Source organism: Nesoenas mayeri (genome assembly GCF_963082525.1).
Source record: "Nesoenas mayeri genome assembly, chromosome: Z".
NCBI classification, from domain to species: domain Eukaryota; kingdom Metazoa; phylum Chordata; class Aves; order Columbiformes; family Columbidae; genus Nesoenas; species Nesoenas mayeri.
The window spans coordinates 7,783,453-7,801,694 of NC_137542.1; the positions used below are offsets into that span (position 1 = coordinate 7,783,453).

An 18,242-nucleotide genomic window follows, 5' to 3' on the forward strand; every position below is an offset into this window, starting at 1 on the left:
CCGAAGTTTCTGCTTCTCCTCCCACTGCATAAAGAGTATCTGCAGGCTGTGGCTGAACCTGAGATCTTTCATTAGGGTGGGTACTTACTAGTGAAAAATGAAAGTGGAAAATGGTTTTTAGACTGAAGTGGCTCCTCTGACAGAGGCTTATGGTCCACAGCTGTCACTCAGGAGAAGAAAGCATGGAGAAGAAAGATGATGATGGAACACACATGCCCCTCACTATTTGGAGGGAATAGTTACCTGAAACACAAAGGCACCTGATCTGTTGCATCTTTAAACTGCAACCTGCCTTCTGGGCTTCGGCCATACACTGAAATTCTCTCATGTAGTTTGTCAACTGAGGACAACAGATGACTGCTGGTGGGCAGATGCGCATGCAGATGGGTCTGAATGTCTGCAGATGAGTGCAGGGAGTGCAACGTGTTTTCTGCCTCCCCTGGCAAAGCTCTGGTGATGAACATCAAAAAGGCAGATGCGGCAGCTTAAGGAAAGGTTCCTTCAGGCATGGCTTCTCGTGTTAGGGATGCCCCCACGCCTAGTCATGAGACAGTAAATATTCACCATGGGTTTCTCTCCAACAGAAAAGCCTTCACTGAACAAAGACCTCATCATGTAATGTTTTTTGTATCTCCTTTGATGAACAGCATTACTTGAGCCAGGCACTATAGGAAGTTAAACAGAAGTTCTTCGTAATCTAAGTACTTCTAATAAAAGGAACATGAGAATTACTCCACCAAATGTACGCTGAATCCTCTTGTGTCACCCACTCATCATCCTGTTCAAATAAGCTATCAAACAGGCCCAGCTGCTCACCAGGGGGCTCATGCATCACCTGCACATTGCAGGAGAAAACCACTGGCTTGCTGTGCAGCTGCTCAACATCTCACCAAGGTGCTGCAGCTAAACAACGCAGGAAACGTTCAAATTTAAATACAGCTCCACAAATATTTTGGGACTCAAGATGACTCTCCATGCTCTACCAATTTTTTTCTTGTGTCTTGAATTTCTTCATGCAGGAAAACCAAATTTTTTGGGAAAGGAGTTCACATAGCTTCCTCCCTTCACCTTTCCAGGAGTGGCCTGGGGAAGGTCTTGTCCTGTGTGCACACAACACATAGTTGTCACTCCACCAAAATTACTCTGTGTCTTTCTCCAGCGATCTGAAATGGGTTAAAAGGCTGCTTCCAAGCATCTCAAACAGCTTTAAAGGATACTTGTCAGCAATGCAGAAGTTTCTTACTATGATCAGGGTTGGCTTGCACTGGGTAGTTGGCAGACATCAAGTTTAGTGCTACTGTCAGTTGTACGAGTGTTGTATGTTGCTTGTCAGGGTGGTAAAAACAGCCTGTTTGCTATCTTAAGTAATTAGCAGTTATTTCCCACATACACCCACATGAATTGTGTTAATCTTCCACACTTCAGTCAAATTAGCAGTTCAGTTCACTGCAGCCCTTTTTCTGTGGTTTGTGTTTCTGTTATCCATGTAACGATGGTTCAAAGCAGTGAAGTGAGACAGCAGTGATAAATAAGTAGGGTCTAGCAGGAGTCCTAGTAAAGCTACTCTGCCCAGTCCACCAGCAAAAAGCTACATGATAGGTAGGCCATTGCTAATTAAGTTAATTACTGCACCTCCTTAAAAAAGTTATGGTGAGTTTACACTTCTCCACTTGATGATTTTTCAGATTTGGATTTGGCTCCTAATTTTTTTCTGCTGAAGTATTCTGATAGTAAAAGACGAGTGCTAATTCTTTGGGAAAGGCAATTTGGTGACAGAAAAGCCTCCATTTCTTCATTACCATTTTTATTACTATTATTAATATGTGAAACTAGATATCCAGGTTACAGTATCAGACATGTTCTATAGCACATTCCTTACTGTGCCTACTACAAGCAGATTTTTTTTTCTCCGTAAATCACCTCTGTAACTGGCTGCAATGAAGCTTCACAGCCAGACTTGTTGCAGCCACTGAATCACCTTTTGCCTCTGTTTTTGTAAATATTGAAAAGATACTGTAAATATTAAAACAAAAGGAAAGTTGCAGCAATCTTCCAAGTGATTGCATGGTTTCCATTCCCCCTATTTTTAAGGACGCTTGCAAGCTCTAACTGCAGCATAGCCAGCTGAGGGACAGCAAGGATGAGATGAGCTGGGGATACGCACCCTGCAATGCTTAGGTAATGCTTAGGGTGCCGAGCTGATTTCCACCAGATGAGAGCTCTGCCAAGCACATGTGTGGTTTAGAAAGCACCAAAAGTAGAAGATTTTAAGAATGACTTTCGCAATGCTCTTTGTGGGTTTTTTGATCAATGACATCCTTACACAGTACCACATATTCATCTTTTCCTAGAAATGAATTCTTTGCCTTGTCACCAGCTGCACATCGCAGTAGCTTGAGTCATCGGCTAATAGATCTCAACTTTCTTTCTTGAACATACGGCAGTCGGACATTTAAAGGAAACTGGAATGATTCATGATAAATATAAGTTTAGCATTCTCACTATAATGTAATTTACGACAAACATTTTAGCATCAGACACGAAGTAAACGCCTTGTTGTATAGAGAAATAAGAACGAGCACAGGTACATTGTTTTCCCAGATGCTCCATTAAAACAAGCATTAGTGTCAGCAGTACTTCCAGCATCACTTGTGCGTAAAATGCAACCATTATCAGCCTCATTTCGAGCACTTGCAGCTACAGATGATGCTGTTTTTGAAAACAGTCATGATAACACCTTTAGAGGTCCTAGCTGAGGTCTACGGTGCCCTGTCTCTCACATCTTGTCTGACATTGCTCAAAACATCTCAGTTTATGGAGACTCCCCCTCGAAAATACCGTTCTACATAAGTAATAATACTAGCACTTCAGAGAAATTATGGACATGTGCTACATTTTTGGCAAGAAATACAGGTTTCTTCTTTGCAGAAGAAACAAAACTATTAGCTATTCATGTGCTGCATGACACTCCACGTTCACAAAGAGTCTGGGTAATGGACTAAATCCAGGCCTTATTCAAGTTTGACGTGACTTTCAAAAGAAAAGAATCACCCTGTGCAGTGTTTTGGAAGCATCAATGGCTCAGATTTACATCAATGGAAATAACAATGGAATTTAAGTACTCTGGGTAAAATTAACACTTCTTCACAATGATCACTGTTAATAAAAACTTTGAAGCACTTGCAAAGCATATGTAGGTCTACACTCATAAAAATCACTACACAGAAATAAGCCTGGCATATACTTCTATTTTATTTTTTTTTTTTAGATTTCTTTTTTGATGTTATATTAACAAGGTATGAGTGCTTGATTTTATTTTTTGAAAAGGGGAAGGACGAGAGAGATATGCTGTAACCGCTGTGAATCCTACCACAATGACTCAGAAGCTCATCAGTCAGAGAAGGACTTCTACTGTATCTATTAAGAATTTAGTCTGTGACACCGGTTTAATTCAGTACTGAATCACACCAGATGAAATGCATGGCAACTCAACAGCTTTGGAGATCTTTTTACCAGAGAAAGTTCATGAAGAAGACCAAGAAATAGCTGAAAACAGAAAGCAAAACACACAAAAGAAATATGATGCAAAACTGAAAAACTTGTATATCCCTGCTATCTTTGCACTTCCTTAATGACAGGCAAGAGAACAGAAAGCCCGTTAAAAAAGGCTTTGCATGTTTGTCTTTCAACTAGCCATGCAGCTGCAAAAGCACTGCTGTCCCTCCTTGTGATGATCCTAAATTTCAGTGGGTGCTCCGAGGAGCACAGCGATAGACATGTCACACTACAACACATCAGGGGATGAATAAAGCGTGGGATTTTCTAACGATGATCAGCAAGGTACGTAAGATACTTCTGCACTGCATTTGGGAAAAAAAACAAAAATGTCCACATGCATGCTCAGAGATAGAAAGTTGGGTTGTCCCTTGCCCTCCTCTTGCCTGCAGATGAAGTCCTGACCACCCTTTGCCCTCTGCAAAATGCCACAGTCATTCAAAAGTCACATAAAAAATCTGAGCTGGCCTTTTGGTCATATTTCACTTCCCCCCTGGCGCTTTGGGCTCTTACCTGGTGCAGTTTTGTAAGACACGGTTCTGGTCGGCATGGGTGGTGCAGTCTTCATAACAGGGCTTGGTGCCACCTGCAGACCTTGCCGCTGCCTCTTCAGCTCCTCTTCTCGTTCCTGGGCTGCTCTGATCTCTTCTTCTATCATCGATAAAGTCCGCTGCTTCCTTGACCGTAACTTGAAAGGGCCCACAGTCACCTCAGGCTCCTGCGTGGCCAGGATGGAGGCGGTGCTCCTCAGCTCAGCTGCCTCTGAATACTTGCTGAAATAGCTGACTTCATGCCTGCTTTCCTCCACAAGGAACGGCTGGCTGGCTGAATACACGGGTGACTGCTGCAAACTCTTCCCTTCCCTGAGTCCTGAGTCTTCCTCTTTTGAAGTCTTTGGTATAGTGTCCTTTTTTTCTTGAACAGGTGAAGACACCTGGGGTGGCTTAAACATTGGGTTCTGCTGCTCCCTGGAGGCTGGAGATGGCCCAGGGGTGGTTGGCAGCTCTTTGACTGAGATCTCCTTCTCTGCTGGGATTTCTTCCTTGCAGATCGTTTTATCCGCCTGCTCGGCTATGGCTTGTTGGATGGCATTTTGAACTAGTAGGCCAGCATGGTACTCCAGCTGGTCGTCAATCAGTATGGAGTCTGCCAAAGCAGAGGAGGACGAGTCACAGCCTGGGTCGCTGAACGACTTGGAGATGCCTTCACCTCTGCACTCTGCTGGAGTGTCGGCCTGCGGGGTCTGCGGCAGCGAGAAATCAGCCAGCGAGCTTTCATGCAGGGCACTCATGGTCTCATTGGAGGCACCGCTGTCGCTGATGTTATCCATGCTGAAGTCATTGGAAAGGGTCTCCAAGACAGTGGTATCCTGAGACCTGACAGACAAGTCATCCAAACCGGAATCGAGCTCCTCTGGAGGAGAAGAGGCGCTGCCTGACTTTGGGAACTGGTCCAGCATGCCCTGTCCATCATCCTTCACCACCGTGAAGACCGCTTTCGCGCTCATGAATTCTCCATCCTCTGCCCACAGTTTTGAGGCCTGTCCAGCTCTGGGACTATCACTATATGGTAACTCTCTTACTGGGTCAGCAGTGGTAGTGTGAACACTTGTATCATCTTCTGAAGTACAGGAGACCTTCTGTGCTTTGACAACAGTGGCATTGTTACCCTCAAGCTGTCCTGTTTGCCCACAAACTGAAACAGGTCTTGTCACAGAAGACAGTGGCCTGTCTACATTTGGAGAATTGAGGCTTTTGTAGAAGGGTTTGATGGAGAACATTTTGGGTGTTCCTGACCGCCTTGGTGGGGCCTGACCCTGAGATGGACCTGAATGCTCCATCAGCTGGAACTGCTTTCTGGCAGCTGAGAAGTCAATTTGCTCTGTGACAATATCCTCTTTCTTGATACTGACTGGCTCTGGTGGTACAAAGGAGCAGCTGGCCTGTTTTGGGGATGTCGGTGTGGCACCTTGCTGCTGCTGTCTCTCCTTGCGCTCCTTGTACTTCTTGTGGGACTCCAGATGCTCTTCATCCAGTTGATCCTCCAGAGTCTTCTCTTGCGGAGGGTTCCACCATTTGGCGGCAATGTTGGGGTTCTTTTTAACAGCCTGGCTTTTAATGAGTTCCCTTCTTTCCTTTTCAAGTTCCATCATTTCCTCTGATGGTCTCACTTTGCGGACCCTGTATTTCTCCTTCTCTTCTTCATCTTCAAAGAGCTTTGAGGGCTTTTTGTCTTCATGGAAGGCTCGTAGTTCAAACTTAGCCTCTTTCTTAAGAGTTGTAAGAGTTGTTTCTCCATCCTTAGAGGATCTTCTAGAACTGTTCGAAGAAGTGGGACTTCCTGGCACCTTCAGACTTTCCCTGGTATCTTCTTTCAGTCCACCCAAGGAATGGCCATTAGATTTCAGGTTCTCATCTGTTATGCTAGCTTCACGTGGTTCAACTACCAAGGGTGCCTGCTTGTCGACTACATTTTCTTCACTTCCACTAGGTACTGAATCATAACTGACATTAACAGATGCTCCTGAGCCATCCATAACAGAAACTGCACTTGGTTCAGGAGAGGATGTCCCATTAAAGGTATTATCCGCAGCAGAATCACAGCAATTTGCCTCCAGCACTTCATCTAGGTATCTGATCTCTTTAGCAACCTCACTGTCCAGAGATTCATGCCTGTCCTTAAGTCCATTGTGGCCGGCAGCTGGGGAAAAGAAGTGGGTTGGATTGTCTATGGGATGTGAGGAAGCCACTGTGGTGATGCTTTTATGTTCAGAAACTGGAACTTCAATTTCCATTTTCTCTTCCTTTGTAGCAAACACAGTTGCTGGTTCCAAGAAATTGGCACAGTTTTGCTCTCTGTTTTTTCTCAACCTGATGTCATCCTCAGGGATTCTAGACGATTTCTGAAATGAAAGAGAACAAAACTATGATGAAGTCCTAAAAAGCAACATTTTATTTTTTGCAGAGTAAACACCATCTGGAAAGTAAATCCTAGCACTTCTTAAACTTGAGATTAAAGCAGCCTCTCAGAGTGTGGGAAGGCAAGGCAAATCATTAACATAAGAACAATAAGTTACCATACCATAAGCTGGACAAGGCACTAAAACAACAGTAGACTCTAATTTAAGTATCTCCCATCTGCTTACCATCCTCGCTTTGCCATTACTTCACACCTGTGTCCTGGTTTGTCACTAAAAATAAGCTTTGGATTTCCAAGTTACTAATGACTTGGCAGTTAAGGTTCTTCAAAGGTTTGCACATGCAGCACACAACACCTATCATCTTGGTATTCTAAAAATGCTTTCCACACCTCCAGGAAATCTCATAATGCTTCTACAGATGAAAATTATTACTGCCCACGTTTTGCAGAAACAGATGCGAACATGCAGGAAGAGTAGGCGATTCATCCCAAGTTAGGAAAAAGGATGTGGCAACAGCAGGGAATGTTCATTCCTCAGTGGATCAGTCCCGGTCATCAAACATAGGGTAGAATTACATGGTGCTGGAAAGACACGGGGTCTTTCTCTGGCCCCCACGGAAACCCACACGCAATTAGATGTGGGAGACAGGAAGCATTTGCAACTCCTATGGCATGACGACCACCACCAGGAGCATGACAGGGACCAGAGTCATGGTCTCCTCCCTCCCACTGCTTTGATCTGCAGTGCAGATGCACTGGATTCACATTTCTCCCTGGTGTGTTGTCTCTGCTCTCATGGAAGTTATTGGAAGAAACACTATTTATGCTCAGGTATGGTCAGATTTTACTGGTCAAGCAGAACTTCCTGTGAGTAAAGTCTTAAGGAACTTCTGATTAAGCTGGTAACATGTCAATGAATTTCTCAATAATTCTTTCCTGCTGAAAGGCAAAAAAAACCCCCAAAACAAAACCACCAAAATAAAAGGGCATTTTCAAAATTATTCTTCAAAAATAACTCTAACTCTTCCTAATTCCTGAAAACCAAAAGTGAGTCATCTATTCACTTTGACTAATATTAAAACAGAAACTTGATGTCTGAGGTCTCCATCTCCTTTTCCACGTGTGTCTGTGTTTGAGGCCTGGTCTGGGGAAGCAAATGGCACTGATCAAACCCTGGGAACTCAGTGGCCACCCAACAAGGGCACCATGTTCTGCTGGTCACCCCTGCACCTCTCCCTTATCTTGCAACTATTAACACACCCTGCAGCAGATGATCAGCTGGGAGCACAATGGCACTTACAGTGACCTGAACAATCACGTTGCCTCTGGCTTTATACTGGCAGTAAAACGCATTTGACACACCTTAGGGAATCATAGCCAGTCAGCCAGAAAAGCTCTCTTTCAAACAGCACTTTGAGAGAGTTTTCTAATTATGTGGTAGTACTCAGCTGAAGACAATGCCGGCCTCAGACATTAGATATTTTCTTCTTAATTAGGCTTAAATATTGGGAAAAATCTTCAAAAACAACTAACCAGCTTTTGTCTATATATTTTACTTGACGTACTTAATTGGTTCTACTTGCACTTCACTTTCTGTCGAACCTACAAATTCTTCAGCTGAAGTTTCTATCAGTGCTTGTCTTAAAGCATATTACTTTTTTTTTTACCCTTTAAATATCTGAATGTGGGCAGTTTCTTCTCCAGTCATATTAAGGATATGTTCAAGAAATCAGATGTTCTGCCAACCCAGTATAAAAAGCCCTTGCTTTTTTGGAGTGGGCACAGCAGGAATTAAATAATAAACTTTATTTTATCCTGAAAGGGCAAGAATTGCTCTTGATTTGCCTGCAGAGCTGCAGGTATCATGACACAATCAGTACTCAGGTGACAGGACTAACACTGCAATACCTTTCTGATATCTGGGTTTAAATCCCTCCTGCCTGGCTTGCTGGTGCAAAGCAGGGGATGTCGCTACCTGGAGTAGTCTGTCCAAAGTGACACAAGCGTCAGTGCAGGATCGCTGGCTGCCCCCTTTCACACAAACCATGAGCATGCCATCACGCTCCCGCTAACATTTGCTTCTCATCAGACAGATCAAAGCCACCAGAGACATTGGTAGCGAACCACATGTCCTCTGTAGCTGCAAGAACACACCTCCGATGGACGCAGAAAATCAGGTAATGGAGCTGCACACCCCAGCCACTGAAACACATCTCCCTGCAGAGCGAAATGAGAACTGAAGGCCCCCCAGTCCCATGCTGCTGGTACCTCCATGTCATGGTGCTGGGAATATGCCATTGATTGTCCCACAGACTCCATGCGCTAAAGTAAGTCTCCTTCCATCAGTACTTCAAGGTATGAACCATTTTAGATCATACCATGTTTGGGTGTCCAAGTTAGGGTACAGAACCACAGGCACAGTATTTTACCAATTTCTTAAAGAGCAAGAGCCCATCCTCTCATCATAGCTGCAATCCATAGCTCACAATTAAGGCACATACACCTGTCTAATCAGGGCACGCATTTATGACAGTATGTAACTCTGAAACCGCATGCGACTGTGCAATTAGTATGGCACATGTAGTTTTGTAGTAACACAGACAATTTGGTAGTAAAACATATAAGGAAACGTTGCTGCTTATGGGAGGGAAACCTTCTTTGCTGGGGATTAGTAGCTGAGCAAGTAGAAGGGCTCCCAGCAGGGCGGAGATGCCAGGGAGGAACACTAGAGGAGGAAAAAAATATAATTTATAAAAACACATAGTTTTTCCCTCAGAATATTCTGGCAGAATCTGGGCACAATTTTGTGAGGACACAGCAACGACAGTATGCTCTGGACACTCCTGTGAGGAGCAGAAGTCAACCTACTGATGAGTTACCTGAATAAGATAATAGAGAAGATCATAAGGATAGAAGCACCCGACAAAATAAAGCTTTTTAAGACAGCTGAGGCCACAGAGCCTGTCCAGGATAACTGTCTGGGTCTGGGAAAATGGCACTTTGGGGTGATGATACCATGGGTGGGAGGAGGCTTGGGGGATGTACACAGAGCCCCTTCCTCAGCTGTTCGGCAGAAGGAGGCAAGTGTGCCAGGGGGATGCTTTTGCTCCTTGGTGATAAATATGTACCTATAGCTTTGTATTTGCTGCCTACAGGGAGGAGGCTTTTCAAAGCCTGCACCTTCACAAAGGCCTGTAAATGGGAAAAGGGCTGGATTCAGTCCCAGTTTTAGCCAGCAATACAGCATTCGCAGTGATTGCCATATACTGCTCATCTAGACCCAGATTTTCCAGAAGTTACTGTTACATTTACACCATCTCTGAATGCGCATTCATTTCAGTCAAGATGCAACTGGGTAATTAGTGTCATTTCTACAATGCTGCTGCACTTTAGTAAACTACAGTTATTAGCAGCTTAGAGAATTATTAGCATATTTCCTCCTTGGTTGAATTCTTCATCTACAAAAGTGTAAGTGTTTGGGCAATCAACTCTTTTAGAAGGAAAAAAATGTGGGTGTGCTACTAGCAAGACCCAGCAAATGCACTGCCTGTGCCTTCCTTTGTTTGGAGCAACACAAAATGCATATGACAATAAGTGGGAGGCAATCCTTCTGAGCCACATCGGCATTCTTCTGAAGCGACAGTAGTGGAGAGGGGGAGAGAGGAAAGGATTAAACAACTAAAAACGTTTCATGGTTTAAAAAATCTAAACCACAGTTTCCTCATTGTGGGCTTCTACCAATCACTCCGGTCAAGTTTTAGGACAGCTTTTGATGCTGTTGGTCTCCTGGTGTAATTAGCACTGTTGACTTTCCCCTTCTGTAGATTTTATCTTGTTTGGAGATGTCCTGTACTGCTCCTGCTTCTCCTTCCACTGCCTGATCGCTGAGCCTGTGCTTAGTTCAACCCTTTCCCCTTTGCCCTTGGGTATAACTCATGTGCCTGTCATGTCTCTAGCAGTTTTAGTACAACAGCGTAACTTAAAATCACATTTGCATATGGTTGAATGGCTAATCCACACCCCCGTGCTGATGTCAATGATCTTTTCCCTCTTCACCTACTGTCCCAGCCTGCCCCTCTGATGTCTCCTTGCAAAAGAGAAGGAACCAAATGATGAATCTGCTAGGGGCTTGACTCTGGCAAACCTTCAAGAGAGCAGCTGCTTTCATTCAGCTCATCCTTCTGAAGAACGCAGTCACCACCTGCCTCACAGATGGAGCCAGTCCCAAGCACAAAGCTCATCTGCACCTCTGTGCTTCCAGACAGCCCCCCTGTCCAGCGAGAAAACCCCCAGCCCGCATAGGTACTGCTCCACCCTCGCTACTGAGAACAAGTATTTCTGTAGAGAAGTCTGAAGAAATATGCCAAACAGTATGCATTTTGGAAATTTTCTGTTCAGCCCAGCTAAGAGAAAGCAGCAGCAGAGAAAAACTCCTCAAAAAGATCCTGGAACTGGGGAAGAAAAGGAATGGAGCTGATGATGTGAGGCTCGAGGAAAGGAAGGGGATTTCTGATTTCTGTTGACACTACCTACAGAAACCATGTATTTTCATTAAAGAACAAACAAACAAAAAAACAAAAAGGAAGAGAAAGAGAAAGAGAGGAAGAGGAAGAGAAAGAGGAAGAGAAAGAGGAAGAGAAAGTGGAAGAAAAGGAAAAGGAGAAGAAAAAGAAAAATAAAAAGAAAAGGAAAATAAAAGGAAAAAGAGCCAAAACCCAAAGTGTCGTCTTATTGCTCTTGTATGAAAAGGTCCCATTTTTCCATACAATATTTTTTAGAGTGACTCCTAAGGGTTTTAAAAATACTATAGAAAGTGTTGTCAAAAAAAAATTTCTCACTTAATGAAATTGGATAAAACTCAAGTTTCAGGGAAAAAAAAAAAATCCCCAAATCCTGTTGCCAATTTTGTTGAATTTAAGACATGTCACATGCTGGCACTACCTTGAATAGTTCCATTCATAATCCTGCTTGCACACAAAAAGCAAAACCTGGCCTGTTCCTCTGTACTCCACAGTGCAGTACACAGCGTCTTCAATACCCAGACGGAAACCATTTCCGATGACTAAAATGTGTTAGCGTTGAGTGTTGCAAGTGACGTTCTCCGTAAGCAGCTCTCTGTGCCCTTCACTGAGGTACCCAGACAGTACAATAGGCAAATTTTCATTCTGAAAAGCTGGTTTATCTTCACCGAAGCATTTCAGAAATCACGAGAGTACATTTTAAAAATCAATGCAACTTCATACTACCTCCCTGTAAGAAGCAGCAGGGGACTCTTTTGGAATACAGATAGCAATAAGGGACATGGGGATACAGTGCCCAAACAAGTGGCTACTTGGAGAGTGTGCTGTGTGACAATTTCTGAGTGGTTTTCTGTAGGTCCTTGGGTTTTTCTGCCCATTTTAGAGGAGGAGTTCTGATTGCATTCGCTCAGAAAGCACGTGAAAGGCTTTGCAATACTATTTTTCATTCCAACTGAGCCATGGGCTTCAGTTTCCCCATGTGATGCACTATAAAGCTCTTTTACAAAATCAAACTCCTGTTGCTGCTGTAATAAATAAAGGATGGAGCAAAATGGTTCAAAAACGATGAACACTTTAATGATGAACATGTAGTGCATGATAGGATATTTTAATGATGAGCATGCAATGAATGATACCGTATTCTCCAAACATGTCCTGGTAGCTCCAGGATTTTCTGTGCCCTCAATGACAAACAGCTGAAGCTTCTTTCTGGGCAAGCCAGGATTCACCTTTGGAATAACCCTTACTACTTCCCACTGACTTCAAGGCATGTAAATTGGAAGCAGTTTTCTACAGGTAGGAAGCCACCTGATTCCTTATGCCAGTTATTTTCTCTTACTACATAAAACTATACACCTGGTCTCTCTTTGAAGAATTTGCAAACCTAATGACTGGATTTCAACTATTGCTACAGGGGCAAGAAAAACAGGTATGTGAGTTCTTTATATTACATGCTTGTGCAGCTGTTGTAAAAAAATCAAAGCCCAAAAGGCTAACTACCTTTTATGAAATATTTTAATTCCTGCAAAGATCTGTAATTGCATGCAGCACCTGCATGGACAAAGTTATTTATACGGAAATTAATATTTAGGGACAAAAGGCTGCTAACTTCCAAATGAAAAGAAATACCAGCTTTGATAAAGAAAACACATCGCAGAGGTTATTAGAATATGATGGTTCCATAGCTGGCACGAAGGAAAGCAGTACACATTCAAGTGGTGTACACTCAGATCCTACAGTTTTGGGGGCTGGTTAGCTATGCTGAGAAAGCTCTGTTCAGTTCTGCGGTAATCAAGATGCAAATGTGAAATTACAGGAAGCTGTGATTAAACTTTCATTCAGAAACTGCAGCACAATTTGGTACTGCTACACTCCACCCCCTCCATTTTTTATCAGCATCCAGATAAGAGGATGCCCTAAACAGCTCCAAATAGCATTTCACACTCATGGGCAGAACTGGGAGCTCACCGTACCTAAAGGATCAGTAAATGGGTGATAAATCTGATTTCAGGTACAAGAACCTGCACTGAAAAGACCATTATCTTGTACTCTGCACCGCTGGCTTCTTGTAAATGTAGGTCAGCCTGAAAGTGCCACTGAATAAGAGCAGTAAATGCATGCATAAGAAGGCATTTCATCCAGAAAAAGGTGTCTTTCTCATTGCTCTCATCAGTTCAAATCCCACTCCTGATGCTCCTTTCACTTCCAAATTGACTTCCATCTCAAAAGAAAAATGCACAGTTAAGTGTTATTTCTTCTATGGCTTCACTCGGTTCCCCAAGACAGAATGACCAGGACAGTACACTCTGTGTGAAGGAAACAAAACAATGCAGCAGAGAGGCAGCACTAGACTCAGGATCAATATAAACATATTCACGTACTAATCAATCACAACACCACAGATTGTTATTAGTTCTTTTAAACTTTCTCACACACTTTTACTAAGGCTCTTCTGTGGCTTGTCTCTAAAATGTCTCTGCTGAAACAAGAATGAATGCTTCCAACAGTTGTGATATTGGATTTACAGAGCATGTGGTGCTAAGTCACTTAAAATGGTAAATACAAGCTCTTGAAGCAGTCTCCAATGCTACCTAAGGAAGTACAACTGTTTGCTGGAGGAAATGAAGAACACCACATCCAACTAACACATAAGGAGCATTACACAACTAGAAAATTCTCCACTGCTTGGCAGGGCGTACAAGGTTATGATACAAGCCTTAAGGAATAGAAGTTAAATGTCTTTGTCACAGCTGAAGGTCACAGATGAGGTCCTGTAACATGAACCATTGCATCTGCAGAGCCCACTTGGACAGGGTCCCATCCATCAGTGATGGGGGTCTCTGAGCTCAGAGATCACAGCTCTCTATAAGTAGCACTCACTCACGTTCAGCCTCTGGTTTGATGTTAAGTGAAAGCAGAGAAATCCTAATTGAACAAGGACAGAAAAATGTTCAGCTTAACAGAGTGCCCAAGATAAGAGTTGAGCAGAACATGGATTCTGAGTGTATGCGCAAAAAATCACAGTTTCAGAAAATGCTGCAGTTGAAATCTGCCCAACACACGTCAAGGATGGAACAATTGCTCCTGTAAAGCATGACCTAATCCCAGTGGGGAGGGGAAAGGATGCTAAACTAAGCCTTGCTTTTAATACTCTCTAACTCATCTAATAATGTCAGCACAAGGAAAGGGTGACCTTTACGGTCACTTGCATGAAAAAACAATGAGACAAGGGGATTTCCAAAATTCCTTGGTGTTTTCATCAGACGCAGAGGGTTCCCATTCCTTCTGAAGAACAGAGTTACAACCCTCCTCTGTAAATGCAGTATCTAGAGAAAAATACTGGCATATTAATTGTTTTGGTGCATGAGAAAGGGACCTCCTGAGGAAGGAATTCAGGTTAGGCAGGGGCAGCAAACGGAGACAAAGGGCCACGCAGTTCACTCGTTCTCCAAGCTGATCTTACAGCTGCTAGGAAAACTTTTTTAATACATTGGAGGAACTGAGATAAAACTGCCATAAGCACACAAGTAGGCTTTCTGAGATGCACTAGTATTTAAGTTTTCTGATGATACAGATTCTTCCACTGGCTGATACAGTTCTGTAAACCTTTCATAAATAGCCTAAACCGCATTTTCTGAACATGATCTCTCTCTGCTGGAGCTCTTTCACTGCTGTCTTTCATGGGCAATATAGTAGGAAGTGAACGCGTTAAGCGAAGCAAGCCCCTACAAACCCTTGCAAACAAAGCCTAGGACAGATTATTTTTCACTTTCTTTCAACTCTCTGCTTCACAAACACCAACTGCTAGTGATCACACTGCTTTTAACTATTTCCTAAAGCCTAATTAGTGCTTGCTGCGCTTCTAAAAGGCATGTCTGTTCAAGATCTGGAGTTTCACAGTCAGGAGCAATGCCGCAGAGAGGGCTAAAGGAACAAATTATACTCAGAAATGTGAAAAAAAGGCTCAACATCTATTTCCCTTAGAGAGCTGAAGAAGGTTAAGAGTTATTATTGATGCTTTGCCTCTATCAGTCGGACTTGTTACAGCTGCTCTCATCCATTAGGTTAAGACCTATCACAGCAAAATCTCCTTAAATGAAGGTACGCCCAGGTAACTGCACGGTGCAGCGCGTCTCATCTGACGGCAGCTCTGCAGAGCAGGACAATGTTATTTTACTGCAGACAGTGAACCTTGGGAGGGCTAGAGTACCACAGCTGAACCAGCCAGCTATCAAGCATTCTTTGGATCGCCTTCTTCCCACTTTTTCAAGGAAATTAGGTTACTTTAAAGCTAGAGACCCCTAAAACTCTCTATAAAGAGAGCGCACATAGCGGCTTAAAAAGGTCCCAATTTATAATTAGCTTTACTCAAAATTTATTTTAGGCTGTTGCCTCCAAACTCAGGCAAAAACAGATCACTGGAACGCTATCAAAGGAAAACTGAGAGGTCACTAAGAAGGAGGAAATCTAGCCTAGTCTTGCCTCAAAAAATCGCTTGAATCACATACGTGGAGAGGAGAAAAAATACAATGGTGGTCAAAGGATATAACTGAAGTCTCTGTCAACAGCTGCGTGATGCATGGATGCAGGGAGAGAAGACACCTCCAACAAGAGCCTGGCACATCACCATCCCTAATGCTTCACCATGCTCAGAGCCCACCACGAAAGCCCCATACAAAAATGCTTTCACTCCAGTCCCCTTTTCCAGAAACACGCCACGGTGAAAACAGCACTTGGTCTATAACCTGGAGGTTTCACACAAGAGCCAAAAATTTGTAATGCCAGTGGACTGCAATTCGCAGGGATCTTCCTCTAAAGATATGCATGTAATTTAACTTTCTGGAAGGTGCACGTGAAAAAATATACATTCAAAGACACACACTCACAGAATGAAAATTGCTATTACCAAATGATGAATCCAATGTAGCCAAGATGATCAGGGGACTCTGACACACTGTTTTTAACAGAAAAAGGAGCCAGACTACAGAGTCTACAGAACTGTTTTGCTAGTAAGAGGCCAAATGTGTACAGTCTTTTAAAAGGAGGATGTTGCTAAATTCTCCACATGCCATTGCTGTCCCCAGGCTATAAATATGACCTACCATGTGAGCTAGGGATTGTGAGCAGTTAGCAACTTCATCTAAGCTTTGCTGGTAACACAAACTAAGCACTACAGTCATCTCACTATCTCACACAGGAGAATATTTCATTGGAAGTGACACTTGGATAGGATTTTTTCCTAATTCCTTATTTGGGAAAAAGGCAGTTGAGAAATCCCGGGGAATAAGACATCCTCTTTCAGCACCTACTGCTTCCCGTCGCTCTGCCCCTGCTCCCCTCCCCTCTCCCAACCAAAGACTCATTATTCCTTCTTTTCCTGCTGAAAAGCCACTGATTAAATGACCCACAGCACATCTGGACTACATTAGGATATTATTTGATTAAGGCATTCATCACTTGTTCTTTCAGCAAGTGGAGAATTAAGATAATGGTGGGGGGAAACGGTGTTAACTGAACTGGCTATTCCAGCTCAAACTGCTTTAAAAGTCAGATTGCTCCAGTCCCATGCTGTGGGGTTTTTCTTCCCTTAATTACAGAAAAATAAAATAAATATTAGTTAATCCATTTTATGTTGGCAAGATCACTGATGCCAAGTAAAGCGTTACATTAAGGGTTGCTGTCATCTGTGCTTCTCAATTTGGTAGGAAATACTTGCTTGGAGATTGTTTTAAACAGTTGTAAAAAGGCTCCGCGTTAAACTGCAAGCAGCACCTCACATTTTTGTACAAACAGAAATTTGACACATTCTGGGTCAAATTGCTTTAGGGAAGAGGGTGAACAGACAAAAGTGGCTTAACCAGATCAGCTCAAAAGAGAATTGTTTACTAGCCCATCACACAAGCACTAACTCAGTTTTCAGTATTTGAAGTGACTGCACAAGACTTCAGCTTCGGAGTCTGAGTATGTACAAACCAAAGCAGAGGCTAGAAGGAAATACCACGTCATCTTGGCTTTCAGATATTTTACCCTAAAATATCCTTCCTAATTTCTCTGGAGCTGAATAATGTTCTATCCTGGTGCATGCACCGGGGTATCAAACAAGTGTCACAGCGTGCATCCAATGCCATAGAAACCAGGAATGCTGTTGCTGCTAAATGTGACTGCTCACAGTACTATGCTTAATTTCCCACAGTGCTAAACAACGAAAAGATGAAGCTGAACAGACACCCTTAGAGCTACTTTATCAGCTGAAGTTTGCTTTACAGTGTCAGGAAGGATAACACACTCGACTAGTGGGAAACAGACCCCTCCAGAACAACTAAAGAATTCAGCCAAAAGACTTTGCAAGTGCTTCCTAAAGAATACAGACACTGAACATGAGGGTGCTATCTCTAGTTATCACATGCATAGGATATACATAAGTATCTTTTCTCTCTAGAAGCAACATGCTCCTCTATTATAATACACTTAAGTAAAAAGTTGCAAGATTTCAGAAAGCTCTGCCCACTGTTTACAATAAGCAGAACAGCCAGAGAGTGATGAATTCCACAGCCATCACAGGGAAAAAAAGGGTATTTTTAAATACTCCTCCCACTATTGAATGATAAAGGCTCAAAGAAGATACAAGTCACAGGTCAGAAATCTTAGCTTACCATTTCTCTCTCTGCTCCTGTAAACTCTGAAGGAAACCCTCAAAATGCCATTTTTCACAAGAGCCTTCACTTTTTTTGGCTCATTAAGCCAAATTCCTTCCCCAGCTCGTTACAGGACTGATGTCACAGGCTAACACAAGTCTGGTTTTCAAAAAAAACACCAGAGGCAGCCCACACCCTCAGCCCATTCCCACAAAGAGGCTGTTTTGAAAGCAAAATGCCAGTTCACACTGCCCAAAAAGAATGTAACTTCACTTAACCTGTACGGGAGCCACCTCCTTAGAGATCCCTTCAAAAGTACCACGTTGGCAACAGACCCAAAGACCTGTTTTCAGCTGGCACAAGCAGGGGTTACTGTTGTAGGGGGGGGTTTGTGTGGGGGGTTTTATTTCTTTTCTTCGTGGTTTGTTGTTTTTATTTATTTGGGGGAGGAAGGAGGCACAACCCAACAGCACAGCATGCGGCTGGTTTTGTACTAGAAAGGGGCAATTACACAAAGGGCTGCTGTGAAAGACCAAAGCTCCAAACAAGTAATTAGCAGTAATTTTTACCTACCTGGAAACACCCACAAAAGGATTAACTATATTCTTTCCAC

General features: G+C 43.0%; 1 protein-coding gene across 2 annotated transcripts in view; it reads right to left on the reverse strand.

Moving 5' to 3' along the window:
- LOC308051644 (PALM2-AKAP2 fusion protein-like) overlaps nt 1-18,242 on the reverse strand; it is a gene marked incomplete at its 5' end in the record, with an annotated part of 53,026 nt that overhangs the window by 15,264 nt on the left and 19,520 nt on the right. The window contains one exon of one of the 2 annotated variants that reach the window (XM_080362203.1): nt 4,069-6,457. In XM_080362203.1, the coding sequence (XP_080218329.1) occupies nt 4,069-6,457 (2,389 nt within the window). Of the gene's footprint in view, nt 1-4,068; nt 6,458-18,242 lie in introns of those variants that run through there. The other variant, XM_080362204.1, reaches the window with a different exon arrangement.